This window comes from Aquila chrysaetos, chromosome 21 (assembly GCF_900496995.4).
Source record: "Aquila chrysaetos chrysaetos chromosome 21, bAquChr1.4, whole genome shotgun sequence".
NCBI classification, from domain to species: Eukaryota; Metazoa; Chordata; class Aves; order Accipitriformes; family Accipitridae; genus Aquila; species Aquila chrysaetos.
The window spans coordinates 10,443,940-10,468,644 of NC_044024.1; the positions used below are offsets into that span (position 1 = coordinate 10,443,940).

Sequence of the window (24,705 nt, forward strand, 5' to 3'; positions counted from 1 at the left end):
AATCCCTCCTCAATTAGTTTCTGTATTTTTTGAGTCCACTCCAAAACAGGGCTATTGCACTAGATCCTAACTTCTATAAGAAAGGGCTTCCTGGAGGTTGAATCCTTCCAGTTCAATCCCCCAAAGGTTTAGGATCACGGAAGAGTTGATGGTACTTCCCTTCCCACCAACTGCCCCCCCCCCCCCCCATACAAAAGGCTAAAATCTCATTTTCCAGCTCCAAAACCATTAAAAACAGAAAATCACATTTTATTTGCCATAAAGTGTTGATTTGTCACAAAAACACCAGTATAAAACATACACCAAGGTATGCAGCTTGGGCAACAAGCCACTATCCACACTCCTTCATGTCCAGAAAGAGTGACAAAGCCCTGAGAGGAAGTGACAGCTAGAAACCCTGCTGCGCTGTTCCCAAGGAAGCATTATCACAGTATGAGAGATGTTCCTCAGCATACAAAATGTATTCATTCAATCCATAGATCTTTTTTTCCTTTATGAGGAATTCACTTGTATTACGAGTGAAGTCAGGTTCTCTTAAACTAACCCCCTCCTGCCTAGGTAGGAGCGTAAGTCTGTGTTCCCAAATGCATTACAAATTTCCTATGTTTTCAATAATCTCATGATTTCAGCAAGTTTTGGAGTAACAGCGCTACAAGGCAGTTGTAACCTTCACTCGGGGTAAAGTTCTGCTTCTTTTGGCTCTACTGCAACACTGACAACACTGAGTCTTTAAAAAGCACTTTGAGTCTCCTTTGGAAAGGAAAACCCAAGCCTGAGTGAAAGATGCAGAAAACAAACTGATAGGTAAAGCCTTGGTGAGTGTAGGAGAGCAGATGTAACAGAATTCAATAGTTACTATTTCATTCTGCAGAGCCTAATAACAGGGTATGGAAACATAGGATTTTTGAATTACAGACAGATGAATGCTGAGCATGGGGCATGACACAGAAGATGGCTCTTTGGGGATCCCAAGGGGAATAATGAGAAATAGAAGGAAGCCTGCTCTTCACCATGTTAAGGCCTTATTTCCTGTGGTGGCAATTTTTTGCCACTCAGTATTTAGATGCACAGACAAAACACACACACACTGTAGTCAACATCAAATCCTGAGCAGCCTCACAGCACTGGGCAAGGCTTAGACAGAGCAAAATTATTCCTGTTCCCTGAGCTACAGTCCCAGGCAGCAGCACACCCATTCACCTCTCTGCCAACCTCACACCACTGTGGGTGGCAAAGCACAGCAGAAGGTAGTAACTGCCCATAGCACATTGGGGCATGCAAGCACAGCACCTTTTGGCTCAAATTTCCTGTAGCTGGGAAGCACCAGAATGTGTCTTTATTCTCTTCTACAACCGTATCTGCAGTCCAGCTGGATACTGGTTGGATGGGGTTAAGCGTGTCCAGTCCATCAGCCTGGCAAGCCTGCAATGCATTTTCCTGCCCTCTCCACCTAAATCTCTGGGGAGATCTCAGTGTCTAATTTAGCTATTCCTCCCCAAGCATACGGCACCAAAAATAAATAATACAGCTGGCTTTCATTTGGGGGCAGGGTTTTGAAGGGCAGGGGGTTGATTTGCTTTTTGTTGTTGTTGTTTTGCACAGTCACTTTCTAATAATTAAAGAAAAAAAGCACACGTAGGTTAAAAATTTGTCATCCAAATGGCCATCTCATTGTTGAGTGTATACGAAGCCAGACACGGTAGGAATCTCGTGTTCCTTTTCCTTTTTGGAATCTACGACATGGCTGTATCTTTCTCCTCTGTTACATTCCAGGTAGGGACCCCAGTTTGCAGCGGGCCTGCAACAGCTTACAATGCGCTGAAAAGCAAAAAACAAGAGCATTTAATGTCTTACCTTAGTCTGGGCTATTGTGAAAGTTCAGTAAAGCTGTAACTTTAAACATACTCTGCAACTCAACAAATGGCAAACAAATCAAAGTTATTAAAAATCATTCCAAATGTCCTTGGGTTCAGTGGATTCTGGACACTGAAGTCAAACAAGCCGGGAAAGCTGTGACCAACAGGACTCTTTGGCAAAGCTTGGCAAGAAGAGCATACATCAGATCTTGCACTTGCTCGTTTCTGTGAGGAATGGGAGGCAAAACTCCAGACAATGATATGGGGATAGGAAGAGATAGAAATTCTTCAGAGAATTTAAAGCAGCTGGAATAACAGCAGAAACCATGAAAATCACCGTTGAATGCGTGGCTGCACTCCCAGAGAATTAGGCTTTATCTTCTTATCTGAACACAGTAGGGTAAATTTGCCTCTGATGCAACTACCAGAGGGGTGTTTTGGTCTAAAAATCCAATTAACAAACACCTCAAGGTACTGAACGTGTGTTGGAGAAGACAGCACAGGTGTTCCTGACAACGCCAAGGAAAGCAAGACTTGAGGCTATGACACCTTTTTTGCACCCTTACCTGACAAAGGTTTCCTTCAGCTTTAACTATTTTTAGAATAGCAGCGATGGGAATCCAGATGACGCAGAAGATGATCATGCACCAGCCAACGGCAGTTCCCCAGGCTGGATATAACACCGAGCCGTAAGTGGGAGGTGAAAACGTGACCAAAGACCAGACCAAAATTGCCTATAAAAAATGGCAAAGGGATTAAGAGAGAAAAGCAGTTGTCCAGCTAACTTGAACTTGCACCATATTTCCAAGTTGGTTTAAGAAAAAGGGCCATCTACAAATTCTGCACATTTCCCTCTTGCTTTCTGAGTGCAAGAACAGTTGGGCAGGATTCGGTGTTCAGTCACGGCCAAGCAGCAAGACTGAAGGACAGGGCTGAAAGACAACACCGATACGCACCCTAACACTTTAGGTACATCTCTGCTTAAAGAGAACGTGATCTCTGGGTTCTGTTGAAATCTCATGTTGGAGAATATGCAAGTTGCTGGATGAGCCCAGTACCTTTGTCTGGATGTTTTATATGTTCCCATGTTCCGCTATTTACAGGCATATGGGAAAGAATCTGAGATCAACTGTTGGCAAATATTGCTGCAGAAATAAGATGTTTTAGGGGCAGCATTTTCTAAACCATAGTCCGGACAGATTAAAGGCAATGCGCTGGCCAGGGTGACTTGGTACTGCTCCTGGATTTGGGATGTTAATGAATTCTCTCATAGTAACGTACATCAACCATCACCACTCACAATTAGAAGTGCCGGAGTAACGAAAAACTGAGACACACATAACATGACATAAAAAGATCTCAGTTAGACAGGGCAACAGCGGGACACCCAAAGAGCAAACCCAAGCCAGGGATCTGTCCTGAAAATGGGATTCCCCTCAAAGGGGAAAAACCTAGGTTTTCAAAACATTTTCTCAGTCGGAGATGAAACTAATCCAGCTGCTAAGATGGACAACCTGGTTGCTCCGTGTGTCTCCTCAGAGTGCAGACCCAGCTCGCCAGCAAGTGATCTGAAGGTCCAGCCTCTCCTGGAGAGGAGCGGTATGTATCGGAAAGCACAGATAGCATGTAGTTTGCTTCACTGGCACAGCCATACCCTCTCTTTATACATAGGGCCTGGGCATTCAGCCCTGAATCTTCACATGGAAACCTCTTCAATATCAAAGTAATAGGTTCTGTCACACTAACACAATCCAGTCATCTGCACTCACCATTAACAGCACAGGAGTAATGAAAAACCAGCACATTCTCCACCACAGCCAGAATAAACGGCTCTTCTTTCCAATCATCATTTCAATGTCTTCAATGAACCTGTTTCCTCCTGTTGAAAGACCAGCGTAGGGTGCACTGTAAAGCAGGTGCCTCCCTTGCAGGTGTGGTGCCTCACAAGGGATAGAAGAAAGGCAATGGTCAAGGGCAGTTTCTCCAATTTGGTGGTAACCATTAAAGCTTTTCAGCTAGTTAAGTTAGAAATGCTTTATTGCGGTAATTAATGTTTAATATACACTCTGCCTGGGATTGCATAGTCAAATCATGGATTTTCAAGGCAAATAATTTACCGTAAATGTAGATGATGCCTATTATCTCCAGGACAGCTGCAATAAGGATTCCCCATCCAGCACAAAAGTGATCTATTAGGTTAACCCAGTAAATTCCTGCCTGTAGAACAAAAAAAATAAAGAGGTAAAAATGTACCCAGTCCCAGTAACATCTTTATGCAAATAAAACAAGTTGCGTTGCTCAAGCCAGTTTAACTAATCACCAGTCTGAGTTTCTGAAGTTCCCAGTTCTCTAGGCTAAGTACACATTTCTGAACATCGTTTCCTTTAAAGATCTCTATGTCAAGTTGAAAAACACATCTGACAAAATACTGTCGATCTGTATATTAATAACAAGATACATGTGCACGCAAAGTATATATAGACAGCTGAGAGCAAAATGTAAATGTGGAACTTACTGTATTAAAGCTGATGCCAAAGGTTTAACACTGAGCTACAGCAACAGCTATACTGGTTATCAGTTCTGGTAGGCCTGTATACTCCTACACGCACAAGTTTTCCACGTGGGTTAAACACAGCTTTAAACACCAGCATGCAATAGCAGGATCACAGAGCAGGAAACAAGCTTTAAGCCTTTTCACACTCTTGTGTTCTAAGACCTTTGCAAGCTTCCCTGCCGTCATGTTTGCTTGACCATACAACTGCCTATTCACTCCAATTATCTCCTTCACATTCTCAGTCTAATTGCATATATAAATCTGCATTTCTAGATGGAGTCATGGCAATGAACCTTTACATCCTTAAAAGCAATTGCCTCAAGAAATTTTCACAGTATACTTAAAATTCCTTTTATGTATGTGTATATATGTATGCGTGTATACACACACACACACACAGGAGAAGTAATCATACAATCTACAGATGCTTGTGAGCTAATAGGTTTTTATGACGCGAGTAGGCCGTTTCTCAAATCCCGTCCTGTTCGGCAGTCAGTTCTGAACAAAAAGATCCCATTGGCATCTATTAGCAGTACCCACGGCACTGCAGACAGACTGTATGCATATGCTTGAGATTACACAAAGAATCTCCTGAACCAAGGAGCAATAAATCAGGCTGATGGTTCACAGGCTCTGTACAGGCCTTCCGTTTAAAAGCACATCTCAGTTCAATAATCACAGAAAACCTTAGGTTCTTCAAAGCTTCCCTCTGGGAGTTTCTTATTTGCATGTCCAGGCACACTGGCAGAATTCAAGATTCTCTCAGATCGATCCATGCAAACAGGAACAGTTGGAAAGGATATTTTGACTTGAGTTTATCGCTTGCAGCATAACTAAAGCCACAGCCAAAAAAGAATTGAATGGCTTACCTGAGTAACACAGACAAGACCGAGAAAGAAGAGCAATATGCACACACCCAGGGTTATAGGGATTCTTAACTTTTTCATCACTTTGGGATATATATCTTGTATGGTGGTTGTAAGTGTTTCTGCAAAGGAAGAAGCGTGGGTTTTGAGCAGCACAACTAAGAAAGGCAATGTTCATTGGAAAGGCCATGGGTTACTTAAAACCCCACTCACCTATGGTGGCAAACTGAGAGTCAAGGCCCAAGAGCAGGAGCATGAAGAAAAACAAGAAGGACCACAGAGGAGAAACTGGTAACCTGGAGAGAGCTTCTGGGTAAGCTACAAATGCCAGATCAAATCCTGGGAAGCAGTGGAAGGAAGGAGGTTATTGTCATGCCTTGGTCAAAGCAAGTCCCAATACCGACAGCGTGACAATCAGCTTACCTGAGTCCACAACCTCCGAGACGGGTCTCTCGGACACAAATGCCATATGTCCCAAGATGGAGAATATCGCAAACCCAGCAAATACGCTGGTGACGCAGTTGGTTACACAAACTAAAATAGCATCCGAGTAGCAGTTGTTGTGGAACTTATTGTACGATGACAAAGCAACAAGCCCGCCCCATGCCACGGACAGGGAGTAGAATATCTGGGTGGCTGCATCTTTCCAAACCTACCAGCGATAAGAACATGGGCATTATTGTATTAACTTACAGTACATATCAGAAACATTTAAGTCGGCCCTCTGTGGAAGCTCCAGGGTTTTTCCACATTTAACCTGCATATTTAATCCTATTTCATTTATGTTTTAGAGTAGATGGGATATAGGACGCTGGTGACCTTGCAGTCTCAAGCACAAACAATACCTTCTATGATCTCTGAAGGCCACATCCTGAGTATGTTGCCAAATACTCTAAATCTTATTGGGCTAACCCTGAAGAAGAGCTTCCATTCATTCACACGTGTGGGCTCGTGAGATATGAATCTTGTCACAGTGCCAATGAATAAGGAAAACCAGGACAGGGTTGCAGGAGTGAGAACTTCCATGTGCTCTCCCACTTATGCTCCTCACACTGTGACCCAGACAAACCACTTCTGCCTCTGCTGCAGCCCCTTAGCGCCGAATGCTCACATAAACGACCAAAACCAAATATTGCACTCAATGTCTGCTTTTGGTAAGACTGAACTAATGTTGGCATAAGCCAGAACAAAAAAAATCCGGGCTTCCATTGTGAAAGGTGCCCTTCCTGGCCCACCTAACTTTCCAAGCTAATTTCCTGGGCAAGGCACAGCCTGAATTTCAAACTCAGTGGTCACTTCACCTTCTGATAAATCCCTTGAAATTATCAGTAACCAAAGCAAGTGGGACTGATGCAATGAGAGCAATGCTTGATCCCAGAGCAAGACCTTTCTGAGCAGGCCTTGCTAGGATGAAACAGCAGCAAGTCTGCGAGAGCTGCTCAGAGGCAATACCACAGTTGTCGTCACTGTCTGGTTTGGCAGGGAGGAGGCAGAAGGTGGCTATTTTTTTAGGTTGAGAGTATCTAGAATAGGGGCTTGGACTTCCGATAGAGCTGGGGGTTGCTGAAAAAACAGAACACAGCTGCAGATACAAAATGCAGGGCAGGACATGAAGAAGCACCTGACTGGATAAAAAAAGTTGCTCTCTAAGTGACAAGCCCACAGAACCATAGAAGCGTGTCACATTTCTGGGGATGACACTATCTCTCACCTCTGCCTCCATCAGCTTGGTGATGTTGGACTGTCTCCCAATGTAGTATTCGATGCCATCCAGAGCACCTTCCAGGGTGGCACCTCGCACCAGCAAGATGAGCAGGATGACGTATGGGAAGAGTGCAGTGAAATAGACGACCTGCAGAAAGAAGGGCAGGGACACGCATTAGAAGCAAGGGGATGCACAGACCTTGGTGCAGGAGGAATGGCCAGGTTTTAGGCTAAGGTCTGCTGGTACAAATGAAAAACAGGTGACCAGGGAAGTGAACACAGGCCAAGCACTAAACCATCTGGCTTAGCCAGTTCTGGAGCTGCATTCCAGCAGAAGCAGAAGGCCCAAGCCACATATCCACTTTTTAGATAGCACTTGACCAGTTTCAGATATGTGTTTTCTGACATGATTTACTACTGTAGCAAGGCCTGGACTCAACTACCCCAGAGGTCTCTTGCTAGGTAATGCTTCTAGCAAATGCAAACTAAAAGCCAGTCAAAATTAGATGACCAGGATGGAATTATTTCCTGCTGAGACTTAATTAAAAAAAAACAAAACAAAACACACCCAAAAAAAAGACATGCTGGAAGCTTTCTTTACCAGGAACAAGGACTTTTAGGTTCTCTCAGACACAGATCTTTTTTGTTATTTGTCTACACAATTTCTAGCATGATGGGATCCAGGCTAGAAGCAGGGCTAAGCAGTGCTATTATCATGCAGTCTATATTCAACAATACTCTTGCTCCTCGAGTCTTAGTTTCAGTGTTACGCAGACAGATAATTGACCCAGTACTGCTGGTTACACCAAGCCATAGCATTGCACCATCGTAAGGCAAGTCTGCCATTTCTGAAGACCTCCTTCATATTTGCCCAGAATAGTCAATTCTGTCCGCTCTTCATCTTTGCCTTGTTCCTGTCTAGCTAGATTCTTCTGAGTCTTACCTTAGTCCTCAAAGAGGCTTACCTTCGTGCCAGAAGAGAAGTGACAACAGGAAGAGCCAATTGCCAGGAACCCAAAGAATGCGAGTTTAAGAGGAGCCATGCGGCAGAACAACTGTGGCTGGGAAAGCACAGATACTCCACCCTGAAGTGCTGAGACGGAAGGCTGAAAGCTCCAAATAAAAAGGAGAATAGGAGGAGACATCAGACTGAGGAAAGGAAGACAGGCAGCAAGGAACCATGGAAAGGCACAATGACAGAAGGAATCAAAAGGAGAAAAAAAAACCCAAAAAACAGTGCAGGAAGGGTGAGAGAAAGAATGAAGGCAACAGAGACTGAAGAAGTGACCGATGGAGATGCAACATGGGGGTAAGGAAGAAGTATGGGGAGGAAGGAACTAAACCAGGAAAAGGGCCTCAGGCAGGGAAGAATGGAATTCATCCTGCCTGAAGTCTGGAGAGGAGCCAGCCTAGCCCAAGGAAAACTCCAGGCAGCCATGCTCCAGCACATGGATATGGGAGCTCAGCAGAGCCAGAGCCTGAAAACAAGCACCTATGGACCTGCTCCCTAAAAGCAGCTTGAAATCTTGAGTACAAACAACATTTCACAATCTGTCAGGAACCTGCACATGCACATTTGTTCGCTGGACTTGACCTGTATTGTCCAAACATCTCAACTAGTCTGGAGGTGCAAATAATTACCGGGTGTTCCCAGGGTGTGTGCACGCATGTGCAGTCACATGCACATATCCATCATAACAGGCCAGGTGACTGCCAAAACTCAGCTGGAATCACCTGCATGACAGCAAGATCCCCAAATACATGGCAGCCCTGGTGGAGCTAAAAGACCCATGTGTTAAGTAATTGCTGTGTAATCAGCACCTTACTCATATTTTATGTAACAGTCACGAAAGCCGAAGAGCAGAGAAAAGGTCTAATGCCGAGCCCAGCAGAGGGTAGTGGGTTAGGACTGCATCTTGCCTTGTGCTAATCTTCCCTGAGTCCAACTGACATTGGAAGAGCAGGATCAGGCCAAAAGTCTGCTACTTGCTCTTCCTCTTACCTTTCCAGAAGATTTTATTCCTTTAAACAATGCAGCTCCAACTATCATCCAGGACAGGAGGAGGCAGAGAGCCAGATACCACACGATGTTACCGGTTTCGTCCAATCCACTCGAGCGCTGAAGAGCCACTTTACTGAAAACACAAAATGCTGCAATGAGAAGAGGATGACAGCAGCACACAATCCTCCCCTTCAGCTACTTCTTGAAGGAAAGAAGTGAGCTGGTTTCTGTAGATATTACAAGACCCTGCAGCAGCTTCCATGAGCATGCAGTTAGAGCTGCATGATTGGCATTGAAAAATTTAATATTTAACTGCATTTTTCCCCTCTTTTTAAAGTCTACCAGCCCTCAGCTCTCCATACATTTTCCATCAGGCCTACCTCAGCTCTTTCATGTTAACCATGAAATTCTGATGGCAAGAGAAGAGCCCACGAGAAGAATCATTTCCCAGGAACCCAAGGAACATGAGGCAAATTGAAACCATGTGGCTAAAGAAATCGCAATTTTGCAACAGGCCCAGATTCAGAATAAGGTGAATAGATTTTGCACAGTAGCTCCTGAAAAAAGTGTATACTATACATAAAGATGCTAAGTAGCCCCTACCACGACTCTGGAGGTGAGGACTTCTTTAAGCTGGAGTATTTTTCAGTTTGCTACAGGTTGACGCATTTGCTTCTCTCTCTCTCTCTCTCTTTTTTTTTTTTTTTTTTTTTTTTTTAAGGGCCCATACTCATCAATTAAATTTTAAGTCCCCTCTGCACAGATTTGCATGCCCACCTCCCTTGGCTAGATTGTTTCTGGACAGCAGGATAAGACAAAAATAAAAGATGCATTCAAACCCACAATGCATAATAAATGCATTTTTAGCAATTTCTTTAAAATATTTACTTACTTCCAGTATTGCTCACTGGGAAATTGCACTGGTTTGTAGTTCATGGTGCCGTTTATACATGTGAGATTGTTGCTTGTGATGAACGAGTAGTTTGCATGAATAATTTCTCCATCTAAGGTTGCATTGCAGTCGCTTACTGAAAGCAAGCAAGAAAAAGGGATTGTTAACACAGTGATGACTGTATAAAAATCAGACTATTATAGCAAACGTTTTCTAAAGAGTTACAGCTTCAGTTTGCCTACTAACAATATTTAGAAACAAAGCTGATCTATCACTTGCAGCTGTGACTTTGTTACTTTGTAAATCAAAACACCAAGAATGTGGTGTGGTCAGCTCCACCTTTCACTTACTGTCAAGAATACTTGCAAAAATCAGAACTGAGGATAGTTAAGATTGTAGCCTTGATTACTCTGTGAAAACCTTTTCTCAAACCAAGGTTACACACAGATCATCCTCTAGCAACTTCATCTTATTATGGCAGAGGGCTTACTAGAGCTCTTTGAACGTTTCCCTGGGGTGGGGTTGGGGGGGGCATGGCGGGGTGAGCACTGTTTGGGTTTTTTGGGCTGGGACTTTTTTTTTGCCAGAATATAAAGTGAAGGACACTATATCAGCATTTTCTGGAAAAGTCTTGTTAAAGCCTATTTCAGGACAGCTTCTTCAGTTCAGTTTTGTATTCCTCCAGCACTTAGACATTTTGAGCTAAAATATTTTTGTTTAGCCCATAAGCAAGCATCAACTTTTTGTTAAATAAAGCATCTCAAGTTCATTCTATGAAACCTACGAATCTTAGAAGAGATTTTCAGGTATATGGTTAAGAGCGTTACAATTACATTAACACTTGGCAACACACTTCCAGCTACTAACTACTAATTCCCTCACCAACTTCACCTTTTGCCTTAAACTGGTCTGATATGGAAACTGGTGAGATAACAAGTGTTTGGCCCTACATGTGCTGCCAAACATCAAGAACAATACTTTGGAGATATGTTCTAAAAGATAATAAAGCGTGAAACCAGTGCCTCACTGGTGCTCAGGATTACCATAGCCACAGAGAAGGCAAGGGGCAACGAAAGAACCTCTGATAAAAGCTACAGCAATACTCTTGCTTCATGACAGGAAGGTATGTGCTTTGCCACGAAGCCTGATGAAATGGGAATGCAGTATTTCTGGGGACTGTACGTACTAGAAGAAACCCTAGGTTTTAAAGGAGAATAAAAAGGATGCAACAAGGAGGTTTCAGCCCAGCTCTCTGTAGATTTCCCAAGCACCCAGAACTACTGCCAGGGAAGCAGACAAGCATCACTCCTGTGTGTGCAGAGACAAAACACCAGGAAGGATTTTTCAAGCCACAGGTAGCTGTCTTGCTCCTGTAATTTCTCCCAGAAAACAGTACAAAGTGCAATTATCCAAAACAATAATATTAAGTCCTATCTGTTAAGTACGGTACCTAGTCGTGTTTTGCTGCAGAACTCATCTGCCCAGGAAAAGCAATCCGACCACGGTAGCACTTTTTGAAATGAGGCAAATAAGTAGTAGAGCGCATAAGCAATGATAACATTGTAGTAGATCGCCACAAATGTTGAGATGATGACCATTGTGATGCCCACTCCTAGGGAAGAGAAAGACACAATGTCTTATACTACCCCAAACTCGGGTTGAAAAGAAAAAAAAAAAAAAGAATGGCCTTCACTTGACTTCTGAAAGCCTACTTGGGAAGAAGTTGAGCTGGTTTTTTGTTTGTTTTTTAAATAATTTTTAACAGCAACCAAACAGGGAAAGGCTAAAGCCATGAAACGAGGGTTGTGATCCAAACTGACCATCTCAAATATGGTTTTGACACAGAATTTGAATGAGGCCCACAGAAAAATTGGACTAGTTGCTAAGTCCAAGTCTAAAGGAGAAATTCAATATTTTATTCTTTCCCAGTTCAGTGGGAAGCTTTGATTGCTTAGTAAAATAAAAGAAACTACACTAGGACTGACTAAGCCATTTTAAAGATCCCACTGTAATGAATGGTTTTGCTAATAAATGAGAAGCAACACAGAACAGTAAATCTGTGCCAATAATACTGTTCCCCTCCTTTGTTAAAATGAACATTGTTCTGCAAGTTTGGGAAAGTCTGCCAAACTGTCCTAAACATCTTACAGACTATATTTAAGTTTATATCTTCACAGACACATAAAAGATTTAATGTGTCTATAGACTGCTGCTTTAAAGTTAAATATACACTGCTCTCCTGAAAGGTTGCTTGTGCTGCAGAACAGAGACTGGCAAAAAGAGTAAGCGTTCAGGCAACCAGCCAGACTGTAATCCCTTTTGTTTCTGTAGAAGGTGGCAAGTAATGTTCTTATTGCATCAGAAAGAAAATTCCTTGTTCCTACATTAATTCCTCTGGTAGATAAAGAGGAAGACAAACAAGACCAATCCCATAGTCCTTTACACCGGATGTATAGGAGTGAGTAAAGCACATGGTTAATTGTTTCCAAACACAGGAATCACCTATGAAATTCAAACCCTCACAGAGACAGGCAAACTATTGTTACAGAATGCAACTATTTCTCTTATCACAAAAGGCACGTCACATTACAAAGTCGGAGTCTAGCCTATTTTATCACACCAGCAGATGACTCACAAGGCAATGAGTGGGATGAATATGTGCACAGCATTCATTAATCAGTCAGACCCACGTGCCTGTGCCAATGCTGGCAGCCAAATACAGAATTAGCCCATCCAACATGAACTGCCTTGCAAGCTATATAGGACGTAAAGTGTAAAGAAACAGCGATAAAGTTAATTTCTAAAAGTGATTTTCTGACTGTTGCATGCAGTACAAGGTGTTAACTGAGGTTTTCCCTCACAGAGCAAACAGGGTGATTTCCCTCTGCCTGGACAGCTGCAGTTAGGGTGGTGTGCTTTGTAAACACCAGAAGAATCATTGATAAAACCTCTCACAACTGACAACCTTTTTTGGGGAAATCTTTAATCTAGATCTGTTTATTAATTGAGTAATAAGGAATTTCTACTTGAGAACGTAATGCTGACCTCGTAAGCTTGGGAATATTCTCTACACAGAAACCGGCTTCTCAGAATTAGTAACTTTGTGAAGAAATCATTATTTCACATCTGCTTATTAGTAGCATAAAAAAGATCTAAGGAAACATAACAATACCAACCTTGAAACAATGGTAATATTCTCCAGACGGAAATTGGCCCTAGACTGGCAAACTGCCCAAGGGAACATTCCATGAAAAATAAGGGCAAGCCAGCTAAGGCCAACATCAGGGTGTATGGGATTAGAAAAGCACCTGAGGGGAGAGAGGGAAGAAAACCCACAAACACACACACAGGGAAAACAATGAATCTTTCAGTATTCACCACAGTTCCACCACATTTTATACTCCCCTTCCCCCCCCCCCCCCCCCCCGCCTCAAATATCCCACTGTGGGGTTTTTTTTGCTTTTTGCAGAATAGAGAGATTTGTTTCTAATTCCTGTTTTCTCTAAGGCTAAACAGTACCTGCGATGAAGAGACACAGATTACCAGGAGAACTGGTGATTTACATGGGATGGCTTCTCTTTTATAGAGTTCAAAGGATTTTACAAAAACTCTTAAAGACATACTGCTCTCATACAAGCAGGGACACTGCTCAGCTGTAGGTACCATCGGCTTTGCCTGCTTTCTATTTCATCTTCCAGCTTTTAGTTTAAAAAGGAACAGACCCATTCCTTCACGTACTTAGCTGTGATTTGCAACTGCCCTGTTAGAGTAGCTACTGGACGTCCAAGCATGAAAATTATTTTCTATGGTTGGCTGACTCCTGTGTCAAACAGCATCGCAGCGTGGCTCTTGTTCGAGGCCATTTTGAAGTGCACATTAACCTGATATCAATGTGAGCCCTGTTCTGTGAAAGGGACTGGCACGTCTTGGCGTGTGCGCAAAAGATATGGAAAGTGAGAGCACAGGTTTCCTAAGCGTGACCTGATATCCCCGCAGAAATCTGTCCTCTCCTCCCTCAGTGAACTTCAAGCAATCGAGGACCCAGTTGTGCAAGGAACTGCAAATACGTGCTGTAATTTAAGGAAGTAAATAGTCCCACAGAATTAACTGGATTACTCCTGTGTTTCGAAACAAGGATGTAACAGTTGTCTTTATCAATCATGGGCAAGGGGCACAGAGCAGGACAGAAGCAGCAGCACGAATATGCTTAAAATGCAAAGCTTTCTGCTGCAGCACATAAGAAAAGAAACATCTAGTTGAAGAGCTGATATCACGAGTTATTTTGTCTTCACAATTTTCTTCATTATTCATAAGTAATACAAGCCAGCCAAACTCGCTCCAGTAAAACTCCTGTACCATGAATGCCACCTTGTGCACATGCAGTGCAGTTGTATGGGCAGTGCTGCGTTTACAGTCCAGAATTTGACTTCCAACGACTGTTAGGCAGAGCAAATAAGTACATACGAGCAAGTCCTCTGCAGTTACTTGGCGTTTACGTTCTCTTTAATTACCAGTGGTTGCCTGGCAAGTAGACAGAACTCTGGAATAGCAGCCGGGGAAGCCGGTGGCCTCTGTTTGGCTTTGCCACTAGCTCATTGTGCAAGCAGGTAGAGGCTCTCTCTGCCTCGCACTTCCCAAGTATCTGATGGGGATAATTATTGAGCTTGGGTAATTATTCCGGCCTAGCTTGTTTGCCTGGCAAAACAAAGGTTGAGAGGGGATTCAATTGCTCTCTATAAACATATCAGGGAGGTAAGCACTGGGGAGGGAGAACAGCTATTTAGCTAAGTAGAGGGTATTGGCACATTGACAAAAAGATGCATGTTGCTCACAAGGAAATCAGAAGAGTTCTGGAATTCTCAGGTAGAATTTTGCAATTAAAACTAAATACTATTTGTCTCCTCAGCTGGTACCCGAAAAGCACAGGGATGCCTCCTCCTCCTCTTCCCATTCCCATCAGCGGGCACTATCCCAGTTCCCAGGGTGATGCTCACATCCAGCTTTGACAAAACGCGCCTGACCTCGCGGCTGGCCCTCGGATCTGGCCCTCCTCTCTCTTGGGGATAGCAAGGTGTGCCCACCCGACGCTGCCATTCAATACAGGTACCTCCGCCATTCTGGTAGGTGAGGTAGGGAAACCGCCAGACGTTGCCCAGGCCCACAGCGTAGCCCACCATGGAGAGCAGGTAGTCGCCTTTGCTTGACCAGTTGCCACGCTCCAAGTTCTCATCGCTGTCACTGGCGTGGGCATCTTTTTCGTTTGACAAACTGAAGTCCTTGGAAGAGAAGAAGAAGGGAGGCTCAAGATTGCCCCATAGGCGAGCGGGGCAGTCATATCCTCATTTCTCTGTCCAGAGCAGCACTTTGGTGTCGCTGGGCAGGGCAGCTAGACAGGGTGGGCAGAGCCACGTGGGCTGTCAGTCCAGCTGATCCCTGTGACAGGACAGCACGGACCTGTGAGGGAGGGTCCCACCAGAGAGCCCAAACAGCCTTCATGGCCAGTTTTGCCCGGCTCCTACCTTAGTCCCCTGTGCTGTCAGCTCCTGGGGGCTGCAGCTCCAGTGGACTCCCCTACTCCGCCCCTGCACGTGCCCAGATCCCCACACCTGTTCAGACATTCACCCCAGCGCACACCTCTATGCCGACTTCAGACCTGCCCTGATGCCCCCATACCTGCCCGGGTGCTCATCCCTCTTTGCCTACCCCAGTGCCCCCATATTCCCATACCTGTCCAGGTCTCACCTGCCCAGTTAATTTCATACCTGGCCAGGTGCACCATACCTCACCTGCCCAGTGCGTCCATAGCTGCCCAGGTACCTGCACCCTACTTGCCCGAGTGCCCCTACGCCTACCTGGGCACCTCCATACCCTTCCCGCTCAGATGCGCCCACACCTGCCTGTGTTCTCCCACACCTGCCCAGGTGCTTTCATACCTGCCCAGGTTCCCCCTACCTGCCCGGGTGCCCCCGGCCGGCCACCCCCCGCGGCCGCCTCACCTTCTTCTTCCCGCAGGAGAGGAAGCCCGGCAGGCTGAGCATCCCCATAGCCGCCGCTGCCGAGGCCGCTCCGCTCTGCCCGCGCCGGCCGGCGCCCGGCCCTTTATCGGAGCCACCGCCTCCCGCCCGCCCCCCGCCGCCCTGCCGGGAACCGCAGCCCCTGGGCTGCCCCACGGCCCGGGCGGGGCGGCACCTCCCGCCCCCGGGGCACCCCCCGGCCGCCCGCCCCGGCCCCGTGCCCGCTTCCCCGCCGCGCCCCCGCCCGCCGACCCTCCTCCAGCCCCGCGCCCACTTCCTCGGGAACACCCGCCCGGCCGCCTAACCCTGCCCGGCCGCCTGCCCACTTCCCCTCCTAAACACCCCCTGCCCTCCGCACGCCCTCCGCTCCTCACCTTCCCCCGACCCACTTCCCCTGCCGCGCACCGCCCGCGCTCGCTGCCTCAGCCCGGGCTCTTCAGCCCTCCCGGCGCCCCCGCCTGCCCGCCGCCTTGCCCCCCACCTTCCCCTTCCCTCCGCCAGTACCTACCCACGCTCCCACCCCCTTGCCTGCTGCCCACAGGGCTGCCGACTCCCCGTCACGCACGGACCCCGCTGCCTCCCTACCCCTCCCCACAGAGGCGCTACCCACCTGCCTCACCTACGTTCACTGTTCACTCGCGGGAGACCCGCTCGTGGCTCCCTCCCCACCCACACCCGCCTCTCGTTCCTTCTTAACCTGCTCCATGCTGGAGTCCGGCCCAGGCGACGCACGAAAGCAAAGGGCACAAGGGGGTTAACCGGCATGGAAATTTCAGCTTCTAAATACACCTTCCACCTACCCGAGGGGCACAGAAAGGGCAGGTCATAAAAGCGAAGCCATCGCCAGAGGAGGAATTTAACGAGCAACGACTCAAAGACTTTTTCTGAAGCACTCCCCGGATTCACCCACCAAAGCGACCTTCCCCAGGCATCCCCTAAGGACACGCAGGAGGACGCTGGCCAAAGCACACTCCCCGAACAGGCACAAGGGGACACTGGTGGCTGGCTGCTTAATTGCGCTCCTCCGTTTCTAACTCCTCTTTTCCATGGCTCTTCCAGATCCACACCGTGACAAACACACTTTCTGTCCTCAATTGGTGGGACTTCTTGTTGAGTAAAGTGCTACTCAGCATGGCTCGATGTAGTCACGACTAAGTGGTGTACCAGAAGTGAGAAGTGTGTGGGTGTCCCGGTTTCAGCTGGGATAGAGTTAATTTTCTTTCTAGTTGCCAGTATAGCGTTACTTTTTGGATTTAGTAGGAGAAGAATGTTGATAACACACTGATGTTTTCAGTTGTTGCTAAATAGTGTTTATACTCAGTCAAGCGTTTTCCAGCTTCTCGTGCCCAGCCAGCAAGAAGGCTGGAGGGCCACAAGAAGCTGGGAGGGGACACAGCCAGGACAGCTGACCCAAACTGGCCAAAGGGGTATTCCATACCATGTGATGTCATGCCCAGTATATAAACTTGGGGGGAGTTGGCCAGGGGGACAGATCGCTGCTTGGGAACTACCTGAGCATCAGTCAGCAAGTGGTGAGCAATTGCATTGTGCATCACTTGTTTTGTATATCCTAATTCATTATTATTATTGTCATTTTATTATTATTATCATTATTATTATTATTATTTTCTTCCTCTCTGTCCCATTAAACTGTCTTTATCCCAACCCACGAGTTTTACTTTTTCTTCAATTCACTCCCCCATCCCACTGGAGGGGCGGGGGGAGTGAGCAAGTGGCTGCGTGGTGCTTAGTTGCCAGCTGGCAACATGGTTTAAACCATGACAGTGGGACAGAGTGTGATAGGTAGGAAGGTAAAACCAGATTGTATTTTATCACCCTGTGCAGCAGGTTCTCTAGGACACTTCTGTTTTAGAAACTGGAGGGATGCCAGGATACTCTATCTTTGGAACCAAAAGCCAGTACAAGGTAGCTTCCTGGCAGGACACAAGCTTTGGGGAAAATAAATAAAAATTTGAGAAAATACTCCTTCACAGGCTGCCTGGGAATTCTGGATTCAAGTGGCCAAGCCACAATGCCAAACACAAACCTTCAGGCTAGTTCTGTACGAAATAATACAAAACCCACCCCCACCGAGGACACACTGAGAAATCAGTCAATAATCTTCTAAAGCCTATTTGAACTGTACATAAACTAAATGAACCTTTTTGACAATCCCGATTTGAGTTATGAATTTGAAATAAAATGAGATAGCATGGTTTGGTGTTGGATTTTGGGTAACTTCAGTATCTGTGGGTCACCGTCTACCCCAGGGGAAACAAAAGTGTTCCTGTAAACAATGCTGGGCCTGACAAAAGCACTGAGTTCTCTTCCAAACTCATGATTCAGAATTGGCTATCAGCTTGTTTAGAAATGAAATGAGATGAAAAACAACCTGTTAGCCACAGCCTCTCCCTCCTTATTAGGATTAAGTGCATGTTGTAATGTTGCGGAGTCATTGACTGGCATTCTCTCTGTGTAACTCAAGATGACTAAAAGTAAAACTATACTGGAGGTACCACTCCTGGCATGTGTTCTGTTTCTGACCATGTGAATGTTCATTTCTAATGCATTTTCTGTATTTAAAGAGGAAAAATAAAAATCACAGCACAGTCATAATTCCAGGCGTGATCAGTGGAGAGATGAGTATCATTAAGAAGAGAATTGCGCCTGAAGCAGGGGCTTTTTTTGCCTCCCTGTTAGCTATGCAGCTGAATAGCACAGCAGTTTGATTTGCATTCACTAGAGGTTGAGGCCATCAGGTTGAGCCCTGAAGGCTGGTTCCTCACAGCTAGCATAGCCACCCATCGGCCAAGCACCCTACGAACCAGTTACCGCTGGAATGTCTCAGCTAGAAAGACAGAGATAACAACCAGCAAACCAAAGCCAGCTTGGTTCTGCCACAGATGACATATCCCATCTCCTGACCAGCAGCATAACTGAGGTATCTAAGTAACCTCTTTTCTTTGGAAAGCACCCCTGGATTACTATGAACTCCACTTACTGAACACTCTGTTAATCCAATGGGGGGGAAAAAAAGAAAGGGGGAAAAAATAGAAAAGGAAAAAAACCCACCCCAACCATTAATGATAACCTTAACATGCTGACTACACAGCAAACAATTTGGACATTTCCTAGGAGCAGTGAGATACCCATGTTTTCCATTCAGTCGCACCAGTGCTATTATCAGATGTTGGGTATTGCCCTTAGCTAACACAAACACAGCTATGGCGGTGAAGTAGATGTGTTCGGTGTGCTTATTTAAGAACACGATGAGTAAATTCTGTTTCCTAATCTGTATTTTCTGTGATAGCAGTGCTTACTAATGTCGGCACCTGGCACACAAATTCAAAACCAATTCAGCAGACAAAGCTGGGACTCCTTTACCTCTCCCATTCCCAACTGGCTGGAGCTAAAGACCAGAAAAACCACTCTGCACATAGAAGCAACAGCTTTAGAATAGCACTAATCCTGGCATTAAAGTGGTAAAAGGAAATCACTGGTGTGTCTACAAGGCAGGCAGTCCTTTCTAGGATAAAGTGATCCAGAAGAGGAGCAAGAGTGAACACAAGAGATGCCTGCAGCCTTGCCATCTCTAACATGCACGAGTCCTCAAAATAGAGTCATGAATCTCAAAATAAATTAAGTTTTCTCCCACCCAGAGAAGACCAAGCAGCACTGGCAGCTGCACGTGGAAGTGTCCACCTACCAGACATGAATCATGTAGTTCAAAATAACGTCTGCCCTAGCTGAGAGCCCAAAATAAACAAGAGCTCAAGTGCAGGAATAATTATTGGTGTTCTGCAAGGCTAACAGTCAAACCCACCAGCAGCACACAAGGATGCTACGTGAAAAGCTGATGGAGCTGGGCCTGGCTACCTACAGATTGACACATTTTATCCGTCGAGATCCCTGCCACAGGAATCAAACTACACACATCTGCCATTCTGGTATGCCTGTGAGTGCAGCTACATGACACTTGCCCCATGGTACCTAGTGTGGTGTTATGAACCAGCTCCATACCTCTGAACAATAAGGCATATGCCAGTGTGCATTAGAAGGCCATGACAAGGATGCTAGCACCTATCCACAAAGGCAAAGATGGCAGTGAGGGACACCATAGCTGTATTTGCTGGCTGACAGAAACAGTCCCCTCCTATTTTATTCCAGCATCAGCACAGCAGCTTCCCTACAGCTACAGGCAAACATCAGGTAACCAAATGGCAGTAAACCAAGCAACCAGAAAGAAAAAAAAAACCCAAACAACCAAACCAAACCAACCAAACAAAAAACCAACAAAAAAACCCCCATGAAAACAAAACCAAAAAACCTCTAACCAAACAAACCCAAACAAAAAAAACCCAAATCAAACAAAACCACTCTACCTTGGACTTCAGAATCTGAGGAAGATGACATAAACCATCTAACCATCCTCAACAGCACGTATTTACTGTCATCCAGAACTCCACAGCCATGTTGCACTCTGTAGAAGAGAGGATCAGAAAGTCAGAAGGGATTGCTATAAACTGACAGGTGAAGCAAGGCAGAAAATTTAAGCTGTTGGCTCCTGCAGCAGCATGAATTATCCTCTCCTCTACAGGTGAACAGAATCAAAACCTACAGTTCACATTTAAATTAATGCTTTCTTCTTAAGAAAGCATCAGCCTTGATTTAAAGACGAAGTGATAACGAGCAAGCCAGTTTCCTTGGTCGTGAACTGAACTGCAGGTGATCTAGAACAAACCTTTGCCAATAACTTAAGAAATAAAAAGTCATTGGTCAAACAACCCATGAAAGTAAGGCAGCATTCTCCATCTTGTGAGAAATGTATTATTTCACTGTGTGCCAGCTGTAAGCAAGGTGGAAGTGTATTTAGAAAGAAGGCATGGCAAGAAGTGGCCCTCCTGCTACGAAGACAGGATGGAGAGGTGACGATGGTATTGTCAAGGGCACAGGCAATGCAAATTACAGAGACAAAGGCAGTTGTTTCTGAAGTAGCCATCTGCAGCTTCAGAGAGGTGCTTCTGGAAGCAGACTGTCAGAGTTTATAACAAAACACAGGGAGAGTGGAAAATAATTACTTGAGGCCTCATGCCAATACTGGCTTTCCTAGTTCTAATGGTCCCCATCCATCAGTTTGTATGACCCAGACAACCGAGATATGAAGCAGATTCTGCTTCCAACCCTGCTGATCCCTTTAGGGTGAGGATTGAGATTTTGCTCATGGTAGAAGGAGATGATCTTTTATACATCCTTCTTCCTGGATCTGTTTTCCTTCTTTATCAGTTCTGTATTGCTGGGATGTTCATTGCTGCTGTTCAACAGGCCATCAGGAAGCACACATCTACTCCGTTTGGATCTCAAGCCACAAGTTCATTTTCATTAAAGGTTTAATGGAACAGAAATTCTAAGAAAATTTGATTCAGAAACTTAGAAAGGGGCTATTGAAAGTTTTCAGTAATGTCTGAAGAGTTTGATTCACTAATGTAATACTAAATAATACACTCTATTATACATTATGTAATCATATTAAAGACCTGTATTGGCCTAATCTCAACGATTGGTGCTTGATCAGATTTTTCCCCAACTTCAGCACTTTTGGATTCATCTATGTGACCAACTCAGAGGTGAGAAGTGCAGCAAGGTCATTCCTACTGAGCTACTTGCCTCTATGGACAGTCTGCTATCATAACCCAAAAGAGGCAGCTGAAAGTTCACTCGCTCATCTCCTCACAACAGAACAGCTGCAAAACTGCTTTAAGAGCAAAATGCATAAGCCTTCTAAGTCATGCTCTTAGGAAAATCCCTTTTTTATATTTGAGGGCGGAGACTTGAAACTATATGGAAAGCAAATTTGCCTTTGGGCATTTTTGGCAGGCTGCAACTTGCAATTAACATAATACACACTAATCAAGTCAGTGATGGGGAAGTTTTACATATGTATGTGGGAAGACAATATAAGGCAGAAATAAACTCACTCAAATGTACCAGTAGAACTGAAAGGCTCTACAGTACTGCTCTTCCACTACAGAGTCTGGAAGATTTTACTGTCACAGCCACTAAAAAGGGAGCCACAAATCTCCATCCCCAAAATTAATCAAGGTGTTTTCAAGACTGTTTGCAAGGTTGTCAGTTTTGTGTCTATGGTGCATTGATCTCCACATTAGTTGATTTTATTATTTTCGAGTTTTAATTGAAGAGAACCTGAGAAGAGACTCGAGTCTCTTCAGGAATTTTTGGATGGAATGTGCTCGTCAAATCCTTCGCTCTTTCAGACCAAAGCTCTTTCCAGGATACCACAGCCTTCCTTGTAGCACTGGCTGTCTTCAGTCCCTGAGAACTTGTCAATTTGGCTGATACTACTAAAGTTGCCATATGGGAATATATGATACTTCTCGAACACGGAGCTCTATCTAGAATAATGAGCAAAGCAACAACAAAAAAAACTAAGATGTTCAAAGTAGGATTAAGTAGAGGCTAGATGTTTATATCAATTGCGTAAACCTCTGAAAATCTCTGCTGAAATACTAACTTGCATGAGAGTAACCAAAGTGCAGTGAACAACTGCATTTGTGTCCCAGGACTTCTAATTCCCCCAGTTCTGCTTCCGCATGTGGTCCAGAGCATCTCAGCTTTCCCTGGACAAAGCAGCCTGGTGCCAAACAAACATCCAAGCCTGTTCAAGACGGATCAGCTAGGTCTCACTCCACCTGCCCCCTCCCTGACCATCCTAGAGGCATGCTCCAAACACATCCTTTGAGCAACTGCAACACTGCGTAAATGCAAAACCTCAAGTATCATATAGTGGAAGACGTAACAAAAGATACAACTAATAAAAGGAAAGAGATAAAGTATGGAAGAACTAAATCCTGGGAGCATGCAATTATCAAAATTTAATGATCGGGGAGCACATAGGTGTCAGAATATAATGACTTGCCTATTGAGAAATATTTCAGAGGCGTGGCCAGTAGAAACTAAGGAGTCATTTTTAATTGAGTAAAATAAAGCCTAGGAATGAGTACAATACTAGTTTTCAAATATGCTGAACTGAGTTCATCAATCTCATTAACAGTTTCATTTTCAAATTCTTCCCCAGTATCAAGTGCTAATACTTGTGGAATTCAGCAAAGCCAGGAGATGCTGGATGGGGGTTTTTTTGTTTGTTTTGGTTTTTTGGTTTTTTGGTTTTTTTTGTTTTAAGTTCTATACCTTCTTCCTAGTTACACACAGCTTTTCACAGAAGATAACATAAATGCATATTCTTGAGAAGCTTTTGACTAACAGTAAGGCTTTGAAATACAGGCATTGACTACCACACAGCAAAAAGACGACCTTTCAGCTCAGTCCACTTTTCCTTGAGGTAATTTTACATATTAACATGCAGTCCTTCTATAGGTTTTCTAAAATAATTATCCTTGTGATTGCCCTCCTTCACAACATGATAAAAGCCAGGCTGTTAGCCCTGCCTGACATCTTAGGAAGGGAAATACCTCCATCAACACTTTCCTTTGTGTGATACCTGTTCCTGCAGGTTAGCAATTTACTCTCAGAAATAGCTCATCCAAGTCAGTGGGACTCCTCACGTAAGCAAAAGCATACCCACATCAAGTAATAACACCATAAAATCACCTGTTAAAATAAGACAATTCTAAGTCTAAAGAGAAAAAGAATATGAATGATAGAGATACTATTCCTACTACTATCGAGTTCTTATACAGCTCTTTCCATCACTAGACTCAGAAATCCTCTATAACAGAATATAGTCTTTTTACACTCTTTTTACAAAGAGGAAAGCAGAGGTAGGGTTGCTAAAGTATTTTCTGCAGTACCTGTTTAGCAGAAAACACGTGAACTGCAGTGGACACAAGCACTGGACCCCATGAATCCCAGAATCCATAATTTCCTTTATGGTCACCATGGGGCCTCCTCCCCTCTAAAACTAGGGAGTGCATTTCTATTCCCCTCAAGCAGGGAAGAAAGCTGACCACCCTCCAGATAATCCATAATTGATTGGAAAAAGCTTTAACCAGAAACACCGTAAGTTATTTTAATACCTACAACACACACCCTGGTTGCCAGAAACCTGGCCACTCCCCTGGCTTTCCTTTCCAAGCCCTGAGGCTCTCTCCCTCTGGCTCAGGCTCTTCTGAGCAGCCCATCCTCACAGTCCAGCAGCTCCTCTTCTCCAGCAGTATCAGGAGCAGCCATATCTGGCCCCAAAAGCTCAGTGAAAGGGCCAGAGCCTTGGCTAGGTAAAATGAGTGTGAAGGCAACTCCCCCTTCACATAGCCATGCCATCAGCAAGGTGGCAGTGGTAACACCTGCTTGGAGATGCATCCTTTTAGCATGCTCCCAGAGCAGCTGCCCCAACAGCCAAAGAGATGCCATTTTCTGATGAAACACTGATTTTAATCAAGCCGCTTAGAGATGCCAACACTGAGGAACCTCAGAGTCTTCCACACTGCCTGACTTCCTGTGCCTAAACGTGTTAGGCTTAGGCAGCATCCCAGCATGAGGCTTCTAGGATTACAGTTTTGGATTACAGTTCCACCTAATCGCCACTCTGGGCTGGTAATTTATTTTGGGGAAGGGCCAAAGGCTCTATCAGACATCAAGAAGTCTCAGTACAGAAAGGTAAGGGACTGAGTACAGTCCTGATCTGAGGTCTCAGTGCAGATGTGCATCTGAAAGGAATCTCTCAGAAGACATCTTGCAGTTATGCAGAGAAAAATTCATCTTTCTTGGCAGCTCAACTCATTTAGCATTTTAGTGTCCATGATTTGTGTGGGATCAGGGCTCCAGATGGGACAAACAGGATTT

The 24,705-nt window shown here is 44.8% G+C and overlaps 1 protein-coding gene across 2 annotated transcripts; it reads right to left on the reverse strand.

Moving 5' to 3' along the window:
• Positions 1–228: 228 nt before the first annotated feature.
• On the reverse strand, positions 229–16,281 carry SLC6A14 (solute carrier family 6 member 14). 2 transcript variants are annotated; one of them, XM_029997425.1, is made up of 14 exons: positions 16,263–16,281; positions 14,982–15,150; positions 13,051–13,182; positions 11,325–11,486; positions 9,875–10,010; positions 8,983–9,115; positions 6,988–7,128; positions 5,700–5,928; positions 5,490–5,615; positions 5,280–5,398; positions 3,974–4,073; positions 3,626–3,735; positions 2,423–2,590; positions 229–1,818 (listed from the first exon to the last, which is right to left on the reverse strand). In XM_029997425.1, exons 2-14 carry the CDS (start codon positions 15,049–15,051, stop codon positions 1,669–1,671), a joined length of 1,776 nt encoding a protein of 591 aa, XP_029853285.1. In that variant the 5' UTR covers positions 15,052–15,150; positions 16,263–16,281; the 3' UTR covers positions 229–1,668. The 2 variants fall into 2 exon arrangements, with proteins under 2 accessions (XP_029853285.1, XP_029853283.1); XM_029997423.1 differs by lacking the exon at positions 16,263–16,281 and adding an exon at positions 15,871–15,977.
• Between the last annotated feature and the right edge of the window lie 8,424 nt (positions 16,282–24,705).